This window comes from Puma concolor, chromosome B2 (assembly GCF_028749965.1).
Source record: "Puma concolor isolate L17-30 chromosome B2, mPumCon1.1.hap2, whole genome shotgun sequence".
NCBI lineage: Eukaryota > Metazoa > Chordata > Mammalia > Carnivora > Felidae > Puma > Puma concolor.
In genome coordinates, this window is record NC_141671.1 from 45,348,581 (window position 1) to 45,364,093 (window position 15,513).

Below are 15,513 nucleotides of genomic sequence, written 5' to 3' on the forward strand. Positions count from 1 at the left end.
ACCTATGTTGAAGTTCACTGATTCTTTTCACTCTTCTCCATTGTGCCATTGCACTCATCCACTAAGTTATTTTTTTCTTTTTCAGTTATTGTATTTTTCAGTTCTAAAATTTCCATGTTTCCTCTTGATATGTACTATTTCTTCGCAGAGACTCTCTGTTTTTTCCTAAGACTTTGTTTTTTTTTTTTTCATTTGTTTCCAGCATGCTTATAATTGCTTGTTGAAGCATTTTTATTATAGCTGTCTTAAAATCCTTGTCAGATCATTCTAATATCTGTGTCATCGGTTGATTGTCTCTTCTTATTCAACTTGAAATCCTCCTGGTTCTTGGTATGAGGAGTGATTTTCTACTAAAATCTGAACATTTTGGATATAATGTTATGACACGGCATTTTATTTAACTGTTACATTTTTCCAGGCTTCCTTTGGCATTATTCTGATATGGGAAAGGGGATGCTACCTCATTGTTGCCAGGTAGGGGGATGGAAATTTAGGTTCATCACTCAGCATGGGGAGAGAAGAACTCCTTATTACTGCTGAGTGGGGGTGAAAGTTAAGTCTCCCTTCTAGGTTCTTCTTGTATCACTCTGGCTGGGAGAAGAAGGGGTTTTTCATTACTGCTCTCACATGACACCACTGGCCTGGAGGTGTTTGAAGAGCAGCCTCTTTATTGCTGAATGGTGGTGAAAATCCTGGCTCACCCTCTAAGGTTCATGGGTCACCACCTCAGTGAGTAGGAGAGGGACTGCTTGTTATTCCTCAGTGGTGGTACAGTCCATGCTCTAGGTGTGGTCTCCATTAACACTGTTGTGGGGATGGCCTCATTATTGCTGAGCAGTATGGAAAGTCAAGATCCTCCTCTAGGTCTCTTTTGCCACTACCATTGCTAGGAGGGGACGAGTTTTACTTCATTTCACCCTGGCTAGGAGTCAGGGGTAGCCTTTCCACTTGGCACTTGCTGACTGTGGTGACACCATGTTTTTTTTTTTTCCCTGTGGTGTTTGCCTGGAGCAGTTACAGCCTAAAATTTTTCTGTCTTGCTAGGCTGCTCCTTTTTTGGACCTTTACCTAGAGAGAGTCGTCTTTTCTTGGGGCTTACTTTTTTGCCTGTGCCCACTGGCATCTCTAGGTTGCTGGCGTTTCTAGAGCCCAATCCAGATATATGAAGCAGAAAAAAAAAATCAAGGAAATTCACTACCATATTGTTCATCAGATCCTGTTCATAGGTCGCTAGCCTATCAGCCCTCCTCTCTCCACCTTGCAAAATCATCTCACGTTTGTTTTACATATAATGTTTAATTCATATTTAGCTGTACTTAGTGGGAGGAATAGGGGAAAGTACAACTACCCCATCTTTTCAGAAGCAAACATCCCTAATTCGTTTCGTTTTATTTTTTCACTCACAGAATATCTCTGAAAGTGATACAAGAGAATGGAAACATTCTTGTTGGAAGAGAAAGTAAGCAGTTAGAGGACAGAGATGCGACGAAGACCTTTCATTGTATATATGTTCATGCCTTTAGAGTATGGACCTATTTGAAAAAAACACACACATTTCTTTAAAGAAGCACACAGCCTTTCAATTCTGGTGGTGATGTCACAGCGACGTGTTTCTGAATTGTTCTACCTCTTTCTTGGAAACCACACAGAGCCACAAGGAGAAAAACATATGTGCAACATTATTGAGCTAGACAACAAGAAGAAAATTTACTAACTACAAGAAGCATGACCCACGGCACTTGAAACCAGTAGAACTCTTCGCTCTGCTCTTAGAAGCTATCACAGCACCATGAGAAAGACAAGGAGCATGTGCAAGGGGTTCGACAATGGAAAAGCCCAGAAACACCCACTCTGAGATAGGAGAAGGAAGTCTACAGAGTTGGAACCACTATGAGATGGGCTAGGATAAACAGCCCACGGATACTGAGGGAGGTAGCAAAAGATAACACAGAGAGTGGGCTCCCAAAAGCACTTTCTTGTAAAAGCGAAGAGTACACCTGAGAAGACAAGGGTCACCTCTTTTCCTAGCAGCCATTATTGAAGAAAGGCAGTGAGAGCTCAAGCGTGAAAGATTGTATCCTAAAAAGCAGAGGAGCCATGGGTGCACAGAGGCACTAGATTTTCACTGTAGCAAGGGAGGATAGGATAAAAGAGCTCTGTCAAGAAACCTGGAAAGCAACTGCCCCCAGCCAAAACCTCCTGCTGACAGCTGGTCCAAGACAACTTAACACCTTAAAATGCAGTTAAATGGAGGAACTTAGGCATCCGACTTTGGCTCAGGTCATGATCTCACAGTTCTTGGGTTCGAGCCCCACGTCGGGCTCTGTGCTGATAGCTCGGAGCCTGGAGCCTGCTTCGGATTCTGTCTCCCTCTCTCTCTCTCTCTGCCCCTCCCCTGCTCATGTTCTGTCTCTCTCTGTCTCTCAGAAATAAATGAATGGTAAAAAAAAAAAAATAAAAATATGGTTAAACAAAAAAGGAAAACGTCACCACTGTAAGAAAAATTCTTTAAAAAAGGGCAAAAAAGGACATCAGAACTTCCTTACAGATGAAGTAACTCACCAAAAACATTCTGCCATAGGGCACCTAAAACCTGTAATGCAAAATTATTTTTGGAATCAAAAAAAAATTAATCTAATAATTTTGCCAACTGCGAAAGAAATAAGCAAAGAAGAAACATAAGAAGCCATGGAAGAAACAGCCAGACGATAGAGGAAAATTAGGAGATAAAGGAACTGAGGAAAGAAAGAAACAATAAAGACATTTCTAAATAAAAGATAATAATTACAAGAAGCACAAAGGAGACTATAGGAAATAGTCTAAAGACAATACAATATAGGAATGCAAAAAATATTAAATAGAATTATGTGAAAAGAATTTTAGGGGAAATGATAGCTATAGAAGACAGGCAAAAGAGGTTGAACCTGTGCATCACGGGACGTCTTTTGCAACTCCAAATTCATTTATCCAACTACTTAACTCAGCATTTCCACTTGGATGTCAACATTCCAAACTCCTATGTATCTAAAGCTGCACTTCTGATAACATCTTCCCTTTCAGTAAGTTCTTACAATCATGGCGATCTCACTGGACTCCCATTCCCTAGCTACTCAAACCAAACTTCTTGGAGCCATCTTGGACCCTTCGCATTCTTCTACACACCACGTGCAATTAACCAGGAAATCCTGCTGCTTCCACCCTCAACATATACCCAGACGCTTCTCAAGTTTCCACTGCTATCTCCAAACCACTTGACCTCAAGTTTGAATTACTGCAAAGAACCTTCAAATTATCCTTCTTTTATTCTTACAGTCCTGTTTTTAACAGAGCAGCCAAAGTGAGCCTTTAAGATTTAAATCAAATCCCATCATTCCTCTGCTCAAAACACTCTCAAAAGATTTCCTACTTCACTCTAAATTATAAATGCTTTTATACTTTGAATCTGATCATTCATTCTATGGATACATTTTCACACATACAAATGGGAAACAAACTACTGTATGTCAATTATTAAGTCACTGTTGAAGGAAACTATAATTTAGGGAATACTTTGCAGCTTTTAAAACAAATGCAAAGGCTTCTGTTTTGGTGTAGGATGAGGTAGAACCAGGTGAGATAAGGATTTCACTGGCAGTTAGGAAAAGATGAACAGGTAATAAATCACTATTTAATTCCCTGGTGGCATCTGTGAATTCTTGGTATGGATTGAAGGTCAGGACTGAAATAGGCACCTTTGAAAAATCTACTGCTAACGTCACACTCAAATGTGAGATACTGAACGTGTTTTCGCTAACATTAGGAAAAACACAAGCTTGTCTAGTCTCACCACTTCTAGTCAACAATGTGTTATAAGTCCTACTGATGGTAATAATATAGGAGAAAGAAACAAAAAGCATAAAGATCAGAAAAAAAGCAAGTACATTTATCTTTTTATAAGACATATCGTTTATGTATAAAAATCCTAGGGAATCTCCAAATTAGCTAGTAGAACTAATAGGGTGAATTTAGCAGAGTCACAGGGAATAAAGTTAACATAAAGAGAACAGATTGTATTTTTTATGTTTCAACGGGATACAACTGGAAAACAAAAATTAAAGCAATTTTATCCACGAGTGCCTCCAAATATAAAATACTTAAAATAACTAACAATCGCATCACAAAAAACTACAGAATATTTCTGAAAGAAATTATATAGCTAAAAAATGGAGAGATAGACAGTATTCATAGCTTTGAAGACTTAATATTATTATGAAGTCAATTCTCCCTAATTTCCTAATAGATTTAACAAACTTCCAATCATAATTCCAGCAGTCTTTATGATACATATTGACAAGCCAATTCTAAAACTTATAATAACATGCAAAGAATCTTGAATGCCAAGTCAATTACAGAGAAATATGGAGGGCTATCACTGCCTGGTTTAAACACTTACTATAAAACTATAGTATTTAAGACAGTGTACTAGTAACAAAGGAGTGGGCATATAAATCAATGGACTAGGATATAAAGGTTAGAAATAGATCTACATGTATATGGTCAACTAATTTTTGAGAAGCTGCAAAGGCAACCAGTGAGGAAAGGAGAGTGGAACAATTAGAACAACGAGACCATCCAGATTGGGGAAAAAAATTAACTTCACCCCTGACTCTTACCACCCCCCCCACACACAAAAGTAATAACTCAAAATGGATCATAGACCTAAATGTAAAATACAAAATCACACACCTTTTAGAAGAAAACAATAATCTTTTTGACCTTGCTTGACCTTCTGAGACAAGCCAGTGAAACGTTCCTTAAAATTTATTAAAATCATATGCCTAAGAAAGGCTACCAGAGACAAAGAAACATTCTTTTAAGATATCATTTTTCCTATATCTGGCTCTCAATAATTATGGTATCTAGAGTGGACTAGAATATGAGGAGGTAGGCAATCCCGAACAGTCAAAGGAAAAGGTGTATATTGTTACATTTTTTTTTGCAAGGGTAACACAATAATATAAACAATTTAAATATTTATGTCACTGGACTAGGCACTTCCACTTTTAGGAATTTATTCTGAGGAAACAACTGGATAAGTGCCAACAGCACAACCACACGACACACATACAGCAATGCACCCTGAAGCACTGGTAGCAATAAAGGGGAAAAGTTGGCAGTAATTTATATCCTGTTTTTGAAAGATACACTGTATTTAAAAGCTATTTTAAGGACAAAAACGTCTCGTACAACAACATTACTAATCTTAGTATGCAGTGAAAATGGATCTCATCATCATCAAATAAGAACACCAGCTGAAAATACAGCGCAGGCTAAATTTGAAAAGACCGTTTGTAAGCAATTTTTACAGCGGCCTGGTGTTAATCTCAGTTCGGACACGCATTTACTACACGTTTTCATAAATTTAATTTAACTGTATTTCACTTCTGTGTTTCTGAATTATTCCAAGTTGTTAGCTAATGTGTATACACTTAGAACTTTTAAACTACGGCGAAGTAACTAGCATTTATAAATTATGTATCTACTTCCAAAAGGGCAGCTACGAGCTGATAAAAATCTGTTCATAATCGATAAAAATCTATTTCGAAAAATCTTGCATAAGGAATAGCTGTCAATAGTTGAGTAATGATCGTCTTTATCTGTGGATCTAGGTATGTTCTCCGTATTCTAGTATTGCATTTGAGAACCCGGGAAAGAAAATAAAAAAGAAAACATTACCTCCTCCGCAAACCCCACCTGCTAAGGCCACATACCTTGATTCTTGCTTTCTCTATAAATTCTAGAGGGGCTTTCCCAAACTCAAATCCAGCTCCAATCCAAGGAATCCAGCCCCTTATGCACGGGGGTCCACGCAAATTCTTCCGCTGAAAGAATAATAAAAGAGCAAGGAAACCCAGGATTATAATCACTGTTGGGGAAATTAGTTCCATGTTTTTGTCTAGCGCCTTCCACAATCAGAGAAGGTAAAAATCCTGCCGCCGTGGCACTTGCTCATTCCCTCTTGGAAGGGTGCACCTACTGGACCTGCCAACTTGTCTGCTACAACTTCCGCAGTTTGTCTGCCTTCTAAACTGTAGCCTCTTTTCCCCGCCCCAATTTTTAGATGACTTTTGCAGCATCGCTCCCTCCTCCCACCTCCACTTGTCTTTCCTGCCCTGGCCACTCCGGACCAAACGCTGGGGCTGGACCGAACGGGCGCGGGTGAGGCGGGGTGGCGGGCGGGGCGAACTTGCGCCGTTGCCATGGAGACCGGGGCCGGCGGCGCGGAGGGAGCTTCGCTCCCGGCCAATTGGAGAATGGCGCCCAAGAGGCGCGCAGCCCGGCGGACTACATTTCCCAGAAGCCTCGTGCGCTTCGCGTTGTTGTTCTGCTCTCAGTCCCGTGGACCGCTGCAGCCGGGGCTGCTAGGAAGGCTGCAGGTTCGCGGGGCCGCCTGACTGAGCCGAGCGAGGGAAATGGTCCCCGGCCCTCCGCTCGCCGCTTGAGGACGGGCCGCCCTGGCAGAGGGGCAGGCCAGCCGCGGCGCGGGGCGCCGGCCAGAAGGGGTGCATTGTCGTCCTGTCTTGCTGCTGAATGTCGGTTCCAGAGGATGAGGAGAGGCTTTTGCCGCTCGCCCAGAGATGGCCCCGGGCGAGCAAGTTCCTTCTGTCGGGCTGCGCGGCTACCGTGGCCGAGCTAGGTACCCGGCCGCCCCCGCCTGGGCCTCCCCCGCGAGTCGTCGAGGTGCCGCGCTGGGGGTGGGGGTGAGGGGCACGGGGGTGTTCGGCCGGCTGGGTTGCGCCCTCTTCTTGCACACCTGCCTGGCAGATGTGGCAGGGCGGGGGCAAGGCCGGCCTTGCGAGGAGGACTAGAGGTCACCAAGGTCTTTTCCTAACAATTTCGTCTCCCTCAGAGGTGTGCCATTGTGCCTGAGTGTCTACTCTTGGAAGCTTCATGAGCGGTCATTCCTCTGTAGGAATCCTTTTCCCTTCCGCGAGGATGACCTTCTAATAAAAACACAATCCACTTTTCATCCTTACTGAGATCATCTGATTCATATTCTTACATAGCTTCACTAGATCATTGTCTTTTGGGTCCAAGTTGTGGAACCAACTTGTGGGACTTACGTTATTAACCTGTCACTTACGGATCGTCTACTCAACATCCGTCAGTTGTCCTCCTTGAGCTTAGCTCATCTATACTGTGTTTACCTTGCAGGATTCTGAGAAGTCAAATGCTAAGTCCAAAGCGGGGCACTTATTAATTGCAACATTATCATAATAGCTACAATACTGGACTGTGGTAATAGAGCTTAAAAGACTCAACCCTGACCTTACAGGCGGGTGGGGACACATGCAGAGACAGACAGTTCCATTGTGCTAATTATTAATAATGAAGATATCAAGTACCATAAGAGCGTAGAAGATGGACAGTTACATATGCATAAGCAAGTCAGAGAAAACTCCAGACCACCTGGAGAGAATTCGGATGCCCTTGCATGAGCAGGTGGCGTTCTTTCCAAGGATTTTGTAAGCGGAGTGCCCATGTGTTCCCTCTGAAGCCTTCTCTGTGCATTTTAAGAATACCCTTTCATCTTCTTGCCTGTTGCGGGGGGAGGGGGGAACAACAGCTTTGATGTGTTACCATTAAGCAATGGTAGTTTGTCCTCTTGTGAAATGACTGTTTGTATTATTTTGTATTTCCTGCAGAGCCAGCACCGTCTGTTGTTTTGCCCTTTATGCTCCTCCACTCTTGCCCTTTGGACCCTCTATGTTTTCTTCATTCTTTTCTAAAGCTGATGGGAAATTTTTGTTATTCATTGCTTTTACTGAGACACACTTCATCGGCTTTTTAAAACATGCAAAATCAGATTGCTGAATTAGGTATTGGCACTTCGTTTGTTTGCTGGTTTGTTTTTTAACTTGATAGTTTCCCCCTGTGACCAATGGCTTTGGCACAGAACCCTTTTCTTAAAAATTTGTGGAGAATGGTGTGGGGGCTGGGCATGAGAGGTGGGGAAATCAGAGTATGAGATGGTTTGAGTACAAAACAATTTAGGATCGGAACCTGAAGCGTTATTTAAGTAACCAGCAAGTAAACGAAAATTATTTTGAGAGGCACATGGTATAGACGTGCCTATATCATAAGACTTTTCGGGGCTCATATGTTAAGAAAGCATGGCTTAAATTCTCTTCATGCAAACGACTTCTGTTTTAGGGGAGCTATCAGCAAGATATTTTTTCCAAAGACCAGTGGTAAGATTTAATATTCCCTTCCCCCCTACTGTCTTCTCTTAGAAAAAGCGTAACTATGGTTTTGTGTCAGGCGGTGGTCATTGAAAAGACTCATGTAATGTCAATAATGTGCATGAGCTTCTCTGAATCTGGTTAAGTTATTCAAGACATTATACCTATAAAGTTATGAGCTTGATCTTCCTAATGTGGGCCAGTTAGCTTCATCGTTTCAAGGTAAAATGTCTAGCTTGAATTCAAAATATAATTATTAGAAAAATTGTTTTCAATTACAGTGGGTACTTGTGAGGAGGCCATACATAAAACTTAGTGCTGGAAAAACAATTCAGTATGTGCCTTAATCGAAAGTATATTGAGCATGCTGCCCTTGTATAAAAAGACAACATTATAAACTCTGTATTACATCTTCCATATCTCAAACTTGGGGTCAGTGAGCATCACCCATGAAATTATAGAATTCAGCTCACCCGCATTTATTAGGAACCTGTCATAAGTAGTATAGTATTCTAAAAGTCACATTGTGTCCTAATCATGGTTGCAGTCAAGGGGACATCACAGACTATGAATATTTGAAGTTATTCCTATGGGAAAGCAAAAATTAAGGACTGAAGTATATTTTAGGCTGAAATTTCTGAGTAAAAAAAGCCCAAATCCTGTCACTTACCCCCCACCCCCGGTGATCTGGGGGGTAATCTGGGACAATGATTCTTAAATTTGGGAGTGCATAAGAATCAGCTGATTTCTAAACCCCCATCAACCTACTGAGAATCCATAAACATGGGGCTGGGAAATAAATACTTTTTCACAATTTCCCCAGCTGATTCTGATGTACTCCAAAATTTGAGAACCGCCCATCTTGTAGTGACTAAAATATTAGACCTATGACTTTAGAATTTTAGAATTTTTGTTGGTTTCTCTGAATGTTGCGGGTTTCCCCCTCATTTTGTTTTTCTTTGTTAGCAACCTTTCCCCTCGATCTCACAAAAACTCGACTCCAAATGCAAGGAGAAGCGGCTCTTGCTCGGTTGGGAGACAGTGCAAGAGAGTCGGCTCCCTATAGGGGCATGGTGCGCACAGCCCTAGGGATTGTTCAAGAAGAAGGCTTCCTAAAGCTTTGGCAAGGAGTGACACCTGCCATTTACAGACACGTAGGTATTTATCTTGATTCCATCTGGTAAGTTTGTTATGAGTGCTGTGTTTGTGTCCTCTGCTTTTGTGTTTAGCCGTGTCCAAAAACCAGTAGCTTTTTTCCTATCAATGTGATAAATGAATACATATTCTCTTAAGAAGAAAATTGACTACCAATTTAAGGCAATTAAGGAACAATCACCTTAAATTTTTAGAAATGCACATACAAGTATTTAGGGATGAACTGTCATGATGTCTGTAATGGACTTTAAGAAAAAACTGAGTCATAAATATGGAGAACAAACTGAGGGTTACGGGAGGGGTTGTGGGAGGGGGGATGGGCTAAATGGGTAAGGGGCACTAAGGAATCTACTCCTGAAATCATTGTTGCACTAGATGCTAACGAATTTGGATATAAATTTTAAAAAATAAAAAATAAAATTTAAAAAAAGAAAGAAAAAAATGAGTCAAATATGGCAAAAATGTTAGCAATTGATCAATCTCAAGGATATAGAGGGAGTTATTTTCTCTACTTCTTCTACATGTTTGAGATGTTTTTAATGTTTATTTATTTTTGAGAGAGAGAGAGCATGAAGAGGAGAGGGGCAGAGAGAGGGAGACACAGAATCTGAAACAGGCTTCAGGCTCTGAGTTGTCAGCACAGAGCCCATGGTAGGGCTCGAACCGCGAGATCATGACCTGAGCCGAAGTCAGACACTTAACTGACCGAGCTACCCAGGCACCCCACATTTGAAGATTTTTAAGAAAAGAAATGAATAATCGATACATTTCTCTACTTTGGAAACTTTAAAACACAAAATTTAAATTTTTCGTGTTCTTTGCAAATTAAAACTTATTTGACTTAAATGCCAAATCTTGCTAGTCTCTGTCGCATATGTTACAGACTAGGTAACTCTGAAAGAAAACAAGGATGACTAATCCTATTCTGGCAATGGAGTAATTGCAGTGCAGCTGATTTTTGCCTCAGTTTCCAAGGCTACCTAACTACCTGTGTGGGCCTTCAGTCATTCTTCAAGGAAAATAGTTGTAACTATGTCATAGCCAGTGAAGATGCTTTTCTGCCCTGCTTCTAAAGTGGCACTCACAAACATAATAGTTGTTGGGTTTTCAGCTTGTGGATGGGAGAACGTAAAACATGGTTTCAAAGGAGGTAGGACAGACATGGCATTTTACTCCTCTACATTCATATTTCCTCAAATATGTAGGGACCTTTGACCAGAAAAGTGTCCAGACTTAATATTCACCAGCTTATTATTTTTAAAGTTTCAGTTCTTCAGATGAGTAAGTTAAGAGTGTATTCTTCAAGAGCTATCCAGAAGTATGTACAGAGACTGTTGGTGTTTTGGAGCTTCGTATATTTTTGCATACATTAAAACCCTTGATCAGACTTCCTGAAATATCACGAAAAGTGCTCTCTGTGAATACCATGTACTGATTTTAATGATTTTTATTTTCCATTCTTTTTTTTTTTTAATTTTCTCCTTTGCTTCCCATGATTGTTCTGATTTCTTTTCATTTGTATTTTGTGGATCATCATATATGGCTTTCCAGTTAAGGTTCATGTCATATGTTTGATACTTGACTGAAAAATTACCTTAATATAATAAGTCATCTGATGAAGTTATGCATGTTTGTTCAAGGAAAATCCCTGCTGTATACCAAGCTCTGTCCTTGAGAGGGCACACAGAATAATGAAAACACACAAAGCCTGCCCTGAAAAGCTCACGGTCTGATGGAAAGATAAGCAACAAAGCCAAGTTAATCTCCAATTAATGTGATAAAAGTCCTATTAGATGTATGCCTGGGTAGTTCTGGGAGAACAGAGGAGAAGCATGGCAGATGCAACGGCAGTCTAGAACAGAGCACTTTTTAGACAACATGTTCTTTGAATTGAATCTTGGAGGACTAGGAGGAGTTAGCAAAGCAGAGAAGGGAGAATCCATTCAAGAAAGATCAGCCAGCCTGTGAGAAGGCCTGAGGCTTGATGCATGCCACATTTAGAGCAACATCAAGAAAAACCCACGTGTTTGAAGCATAGGGCGCATGAGGGAAAGACACAGCTAAAGAGATCCACTAGCTCAGGTCAAAATGTCCTCTTGTCTTATTAAACATGTAGCCGAATTCACGTTTTAAATGATCTGTTTTATACAGTGTACTCTGGAGGGCGCATGGTCACTTATGAACATCTCCGTGAAGTTGTGTTTGGCAAAAGTGAAGATAAGCATTATCCTCTTTGGTAAGTTTTGTTTTGAAAATAGTATGTGCTCTTGCCCCCGAGGCTTTCATGTTTACCCATCAGATACATATAAAATTGTACATTTATGCCACAACTGCCTTGTCATAGGCTTAAAATAAAGAATAATTACAATGTAAATTCAAGTAATTGAGCGTTTACTGCATACAGCATAAAACAAACATGTACATATGTATATTAAGGTTTTATATATATTATATAATATTTTAATGTTAAAAGAACTCTTACAGAGCACCTCCTTTATGCCTCTTTCTACTGAGAAAAGAGCTTTCGAGTCAGACAGAGAGAGGCTCAAAAATTCCTGCTCTACTAGTATATATATAAGCTGATTAAATTACTTGATCGTTTTTATCTTCAGTTTTCTTAGCTGTAGAACTAATACCTACCATCAGGCTTTTGTGTTTGTACGATTAGATGAGATAATGTATGTAAGTGCATATCACTTAGAGTGTTTATAACAGAAACAGAAAAATAGGTTATTATAAATAAATTAAATGTAAATAAATTAAAAACATAAAAACACAAAGAAAAATAGGGAAAGGATATCAACAGGCAAAATTCACAAAGGGAAAACTATGTGTTTGTTAAACATGTAAAGTGTTCAACCTCACCAGTAATCAAAGCAATTAATCAAAATTATCTTTTAGCCATTACATTAAGCTATTAATGGGAATATAAGTTATTAGAGAGCTTTTTTTTTTGAGAATAAAATTTCTGTTAAAATGTTTAAATGTGTAATCCTTTGACCCAGCAACTCTTCCTTTATGATATAATCACATTCAGAAATACTTGTACCAATGCATAAACACACACACACACAAAGATATCGACTGTAGCAGTGTTGATAATAGTATTTTTTTCTTTTTTTAATTAGATATATTTTTAAATTTTAAATTCAAGTTAGTTAACATATAGTGTAGCGTTGATTGCAGGAGTAGAATTTAGTGACTCATCGTTTACATATAGCACCCAGTGCTCATTCCAAGAAGTGCCCTCCTTAATGCCCATCACCCATTTAGTAATTTTTTTAAAAAAGTAAATATCGGGGCACCCAGGTGGCTCAGTTGGTTAGACGACCAACTTCGGCTCAGGTCTTGATCTCGCAGTTTCTGAGTTCAAGCCCCGTGTTAGGCTCTGTGCTGACAGCTCAGAATCTGGAGCCTACTTCAGATTCTGTTCTTCCCCTCTCTCTACCCCTCCCCTGCTACGCTCTGTGTCTCTCTGTCTCTCAGTAATAATAAATAAACGTTAAAAAAAATCTAAAAAAAATAAAATAATAAAAAAAGTAAATATCAATTGGGAAGTGGGTAAATTTTGATATATTTATTCAGAAAAGCATAATGCAGAGCTTTGAAAGACTGAGGTAGGTTTTATATGACTAACCAATAATGATGTCTGTAATAATATCTTTCCTGGCCTAAAAAAAAAGTCGAAGTCACAACTGTAAGGAAAGGGCAATAAGCAGAATTTCACCTTCCAGATGAAATCTGTTGGCTCTGTTTTTTAAAAAGTGTAATGTACTAAGTTACACTAATTGCTTTCCCAGAACTAGTGATAGAATAGATTAATAGTCCTTGCATTTTGTAATCCAACCCCCAGCAGAGAAAGATGTAGATAAGGGGTTCAAAGGAAATATTTCACCATGAAGTCACCTCTCAGGGTGGATGGGTTTGATGTCCTTTGACCCAGTCCGAACAATTAATTCAGTCAGTAAGTATTTATTGAATGATCATGGCATGCCAGTTCTGTATTTAATACTGAGGCTATCGTAATGAAAAAGATACAGTCCCTGCCATCACTGAGCACACAGTAATAGAGACAGATGCCTAAAGAATTATAATTATGTCACAATTACCAAGGAGGCCATGGTTATGAGATTCTCACAGAGAAAGACAATTATGGTGTACCATGTTCATGATCGTGAGAACCAGGCGCTCTGGTAGGCCACTGGTGGCACTGGAGATTGATATAAAGTCTATGGAAGATAATTCGGCAGGGCCTATCAAACGTCCTGTAAATCTTCAATTTTTTTAAACATTACACCGTTTAAGTAAATTGTGGTATGTCCATAAAGTGGGATGCTATGAAACAATCTTTTTAAACGAGGCAGCTCTGTATGAATTGATAACATTTGAGATACAGTATTAGGAAAAATATATCTTAAAAGATATTATTAGGGAAAAATCAAAGTGTGAAACAGCATACAGCCTGACATTCTACATTTATGCCTTTAAATAGGAGTATTTATACATACATGTTTGTGTGTGCACTGTCAGTTGTAACTTAGTGCTTAAGACTGTGGTCCAGGGGCTCCTGGGTGGCTCAGTCGGTTAAGTGTCCTACTTCAGCTCAGGTCATGATCTCACAGTTCATGGATTCAAGCCCCACATCAGGCTCTGTGCTGACAGCTCAGAGCCTGGAGCCGCTTTGGATTCTGTGTCCCCCGCCCCCCTCTTGTCCCTTCCCTGCTTGCACTCTGTGTCTGTCTGTCTGTCTCTCTCTCTCTCTCAAAAATAAATAAACATAAAAAAAAAAAAAAAGACTGGGTGGTCTGCACTCAGACTTCCTGGCATTATATCTTGGCTGTTCCACTCACTTATATATAATATATAATATAATAACTTATATTCCCATTAATAGCTTAATGTAATGGCTAAAAGATAATTTTAATTAATTTCTTTGATTACTAGTTGTGTGATTTGAGTTATCATTTAACTGCTTTTATGTCTCAAGTTTCCTTATCTGTGAAGAGAACGTAACAGCTGTACTAATATCATAGGTTTGACATAAGAATGAAATGATGTTTTTAAAAATACTTAGAACAGTGCCTGACATAATAAGCATTCAGTGAATGCATTACTGTTATGTCCAGGACACCCTAAGAAACTAGCAATTGTGATTATTTCAGAGGAGGGGAACTGGTGATAGGGACCCTTTTTACTCTATACCCATTTGTACCTCTTCTAATATTGTTTTAGAGTAAAAGGAAAGAAAATACCCCCTGTCTCCTAAGAAAAGGTAAAGCATGTTTAAGTGCAGTAGTCTAGACATGATCGCTGTTGGCTTTGGGAGGTGAGGAGAAGAAAGTCTAGGGACAGAGAGAGCTTCTTCAAAGAGAGGAAAGTTTTCAAACCCCTTTTACTTTGCAACTACTAAAATAGTAGTTTACAAAATTTGACCAGCTTCTGTCTGTTAGACTGATTACATCTGCGCTCTTTTTATTTCCCTGTGGTCAGAATTAAGCAACAATTAAATGGTCAGTTCACGTATTTATGTCTTTGAAGCAACTGCCCTTCCTTTGAATTTCAGGCTATGGAAGGCCCCTGAAACCAGATTTGAATTTCAACTCCTTCTAGTCCTTTAACCCTCCCTTCAGTAAACAGACAAACCATCTGCCTTCCCCTGTGATTTGTTTGGGTCTATCCTTTTCTGCACTTTGTCTGAAGTCCCCTATGCGGGGGCTGTACCAGCGTGGTGCTGTTCACTACAAAATTTGTGAAATTCATAGAAACTATTGAAAATGTATCTCCTTTCATAATTAGGAAGTCAGTGATTGGAGGTATGATGGCTGGTGTTGTTGGCCAATTTTTAGCCAACCCAACTGATCTAGTGAAGGTTCAGATGCAAATGGAAGGAAAAAGGAAACTTGAAGGGAAGCCTTTGCGGTAAGTTCTCCAGTTAACTGATACCTTTCCTTTCCCCCATCATACTTTGAACACTTACCTAATGATTTATGCATTTTTGCAATCCACTGTGCAGTAGAGACATTAATTCTGACTTTTTCAGCTTGGAAGATACCTTCATTAAGAGGAGAGCTAACATGGATCATTGCTTTGCATGTTAAGGTGCACGTGTTCTGTACCAGACAAATTCTATGCGTGC

The 15,513-nt window shown here is 39.7% G+C and overlaps 2 protein-coding genes across 10 annotated transcripts in view; one reads left to right on the top strand and one right to left on the bottom strand.

Annotated features, from left to right (window-relative positions):
- Positions 1–6,138, bottom strand: part of CYP39A1 (cytochrome P450 family 39 subfamily A member 1) — a 96,784-nt gene extending 90,646 nt beyond the window's left edge. For all 3 annotated transcript variants that reach the window (XR_015251256.1, XR_015251257.1, XM_025925659.2), the window contains exon 1: positions 5,751–6,138. Coding sequence is in view for 1 of the 3 variants with exons in the window: in XM_025925659.2 (XP_025781444.1) it covers positions 5,751–5,927 (177 nt within the window). In the remaining 2 variants the exon portion in view is untranslated. The remainder of the gene's footprint in view (positions 1–5,750) is intronic.
- A 209-nt stretch (positions 6,139–6,347) lies between these two features.
- Positions 6,348–15,513, top strand: part of SLC25A27 (solute carrier family 25 member 27) — a 31,400-nt gene continuing 22,234 nt past the window's right edge. For 2 of the 7 annotated variants that reach the window (XM_025925690.2, XM_086707009.1), the window contains exons 1-4: positions 6,352–6,676; positions 9,189–9,380; positions 11,529–11,613; positions 15,174–15,296. In XM_025925690.2, the coding sequence (XP_025781475.1) occupies positions 6,571–6,676; positions 9,189–9,380; positions 11,529–11,613; positions 15,174–15,296 (506 nt within the window). In that variant the 5' untranslated portion in view covers positions 6,352–6,570. Of the gene's footprint in view, positions 6,677–9,188; positions 9,381–11,528; positions 11,614–15,173; positions 15,297–15,513 lie in introns of all 7 variants that reach the window. The other 5 variants (XM_086707012.1, XM_086707013.1, XM_086707008.1 and 2 more) reach the window with 4 other exon arrangements.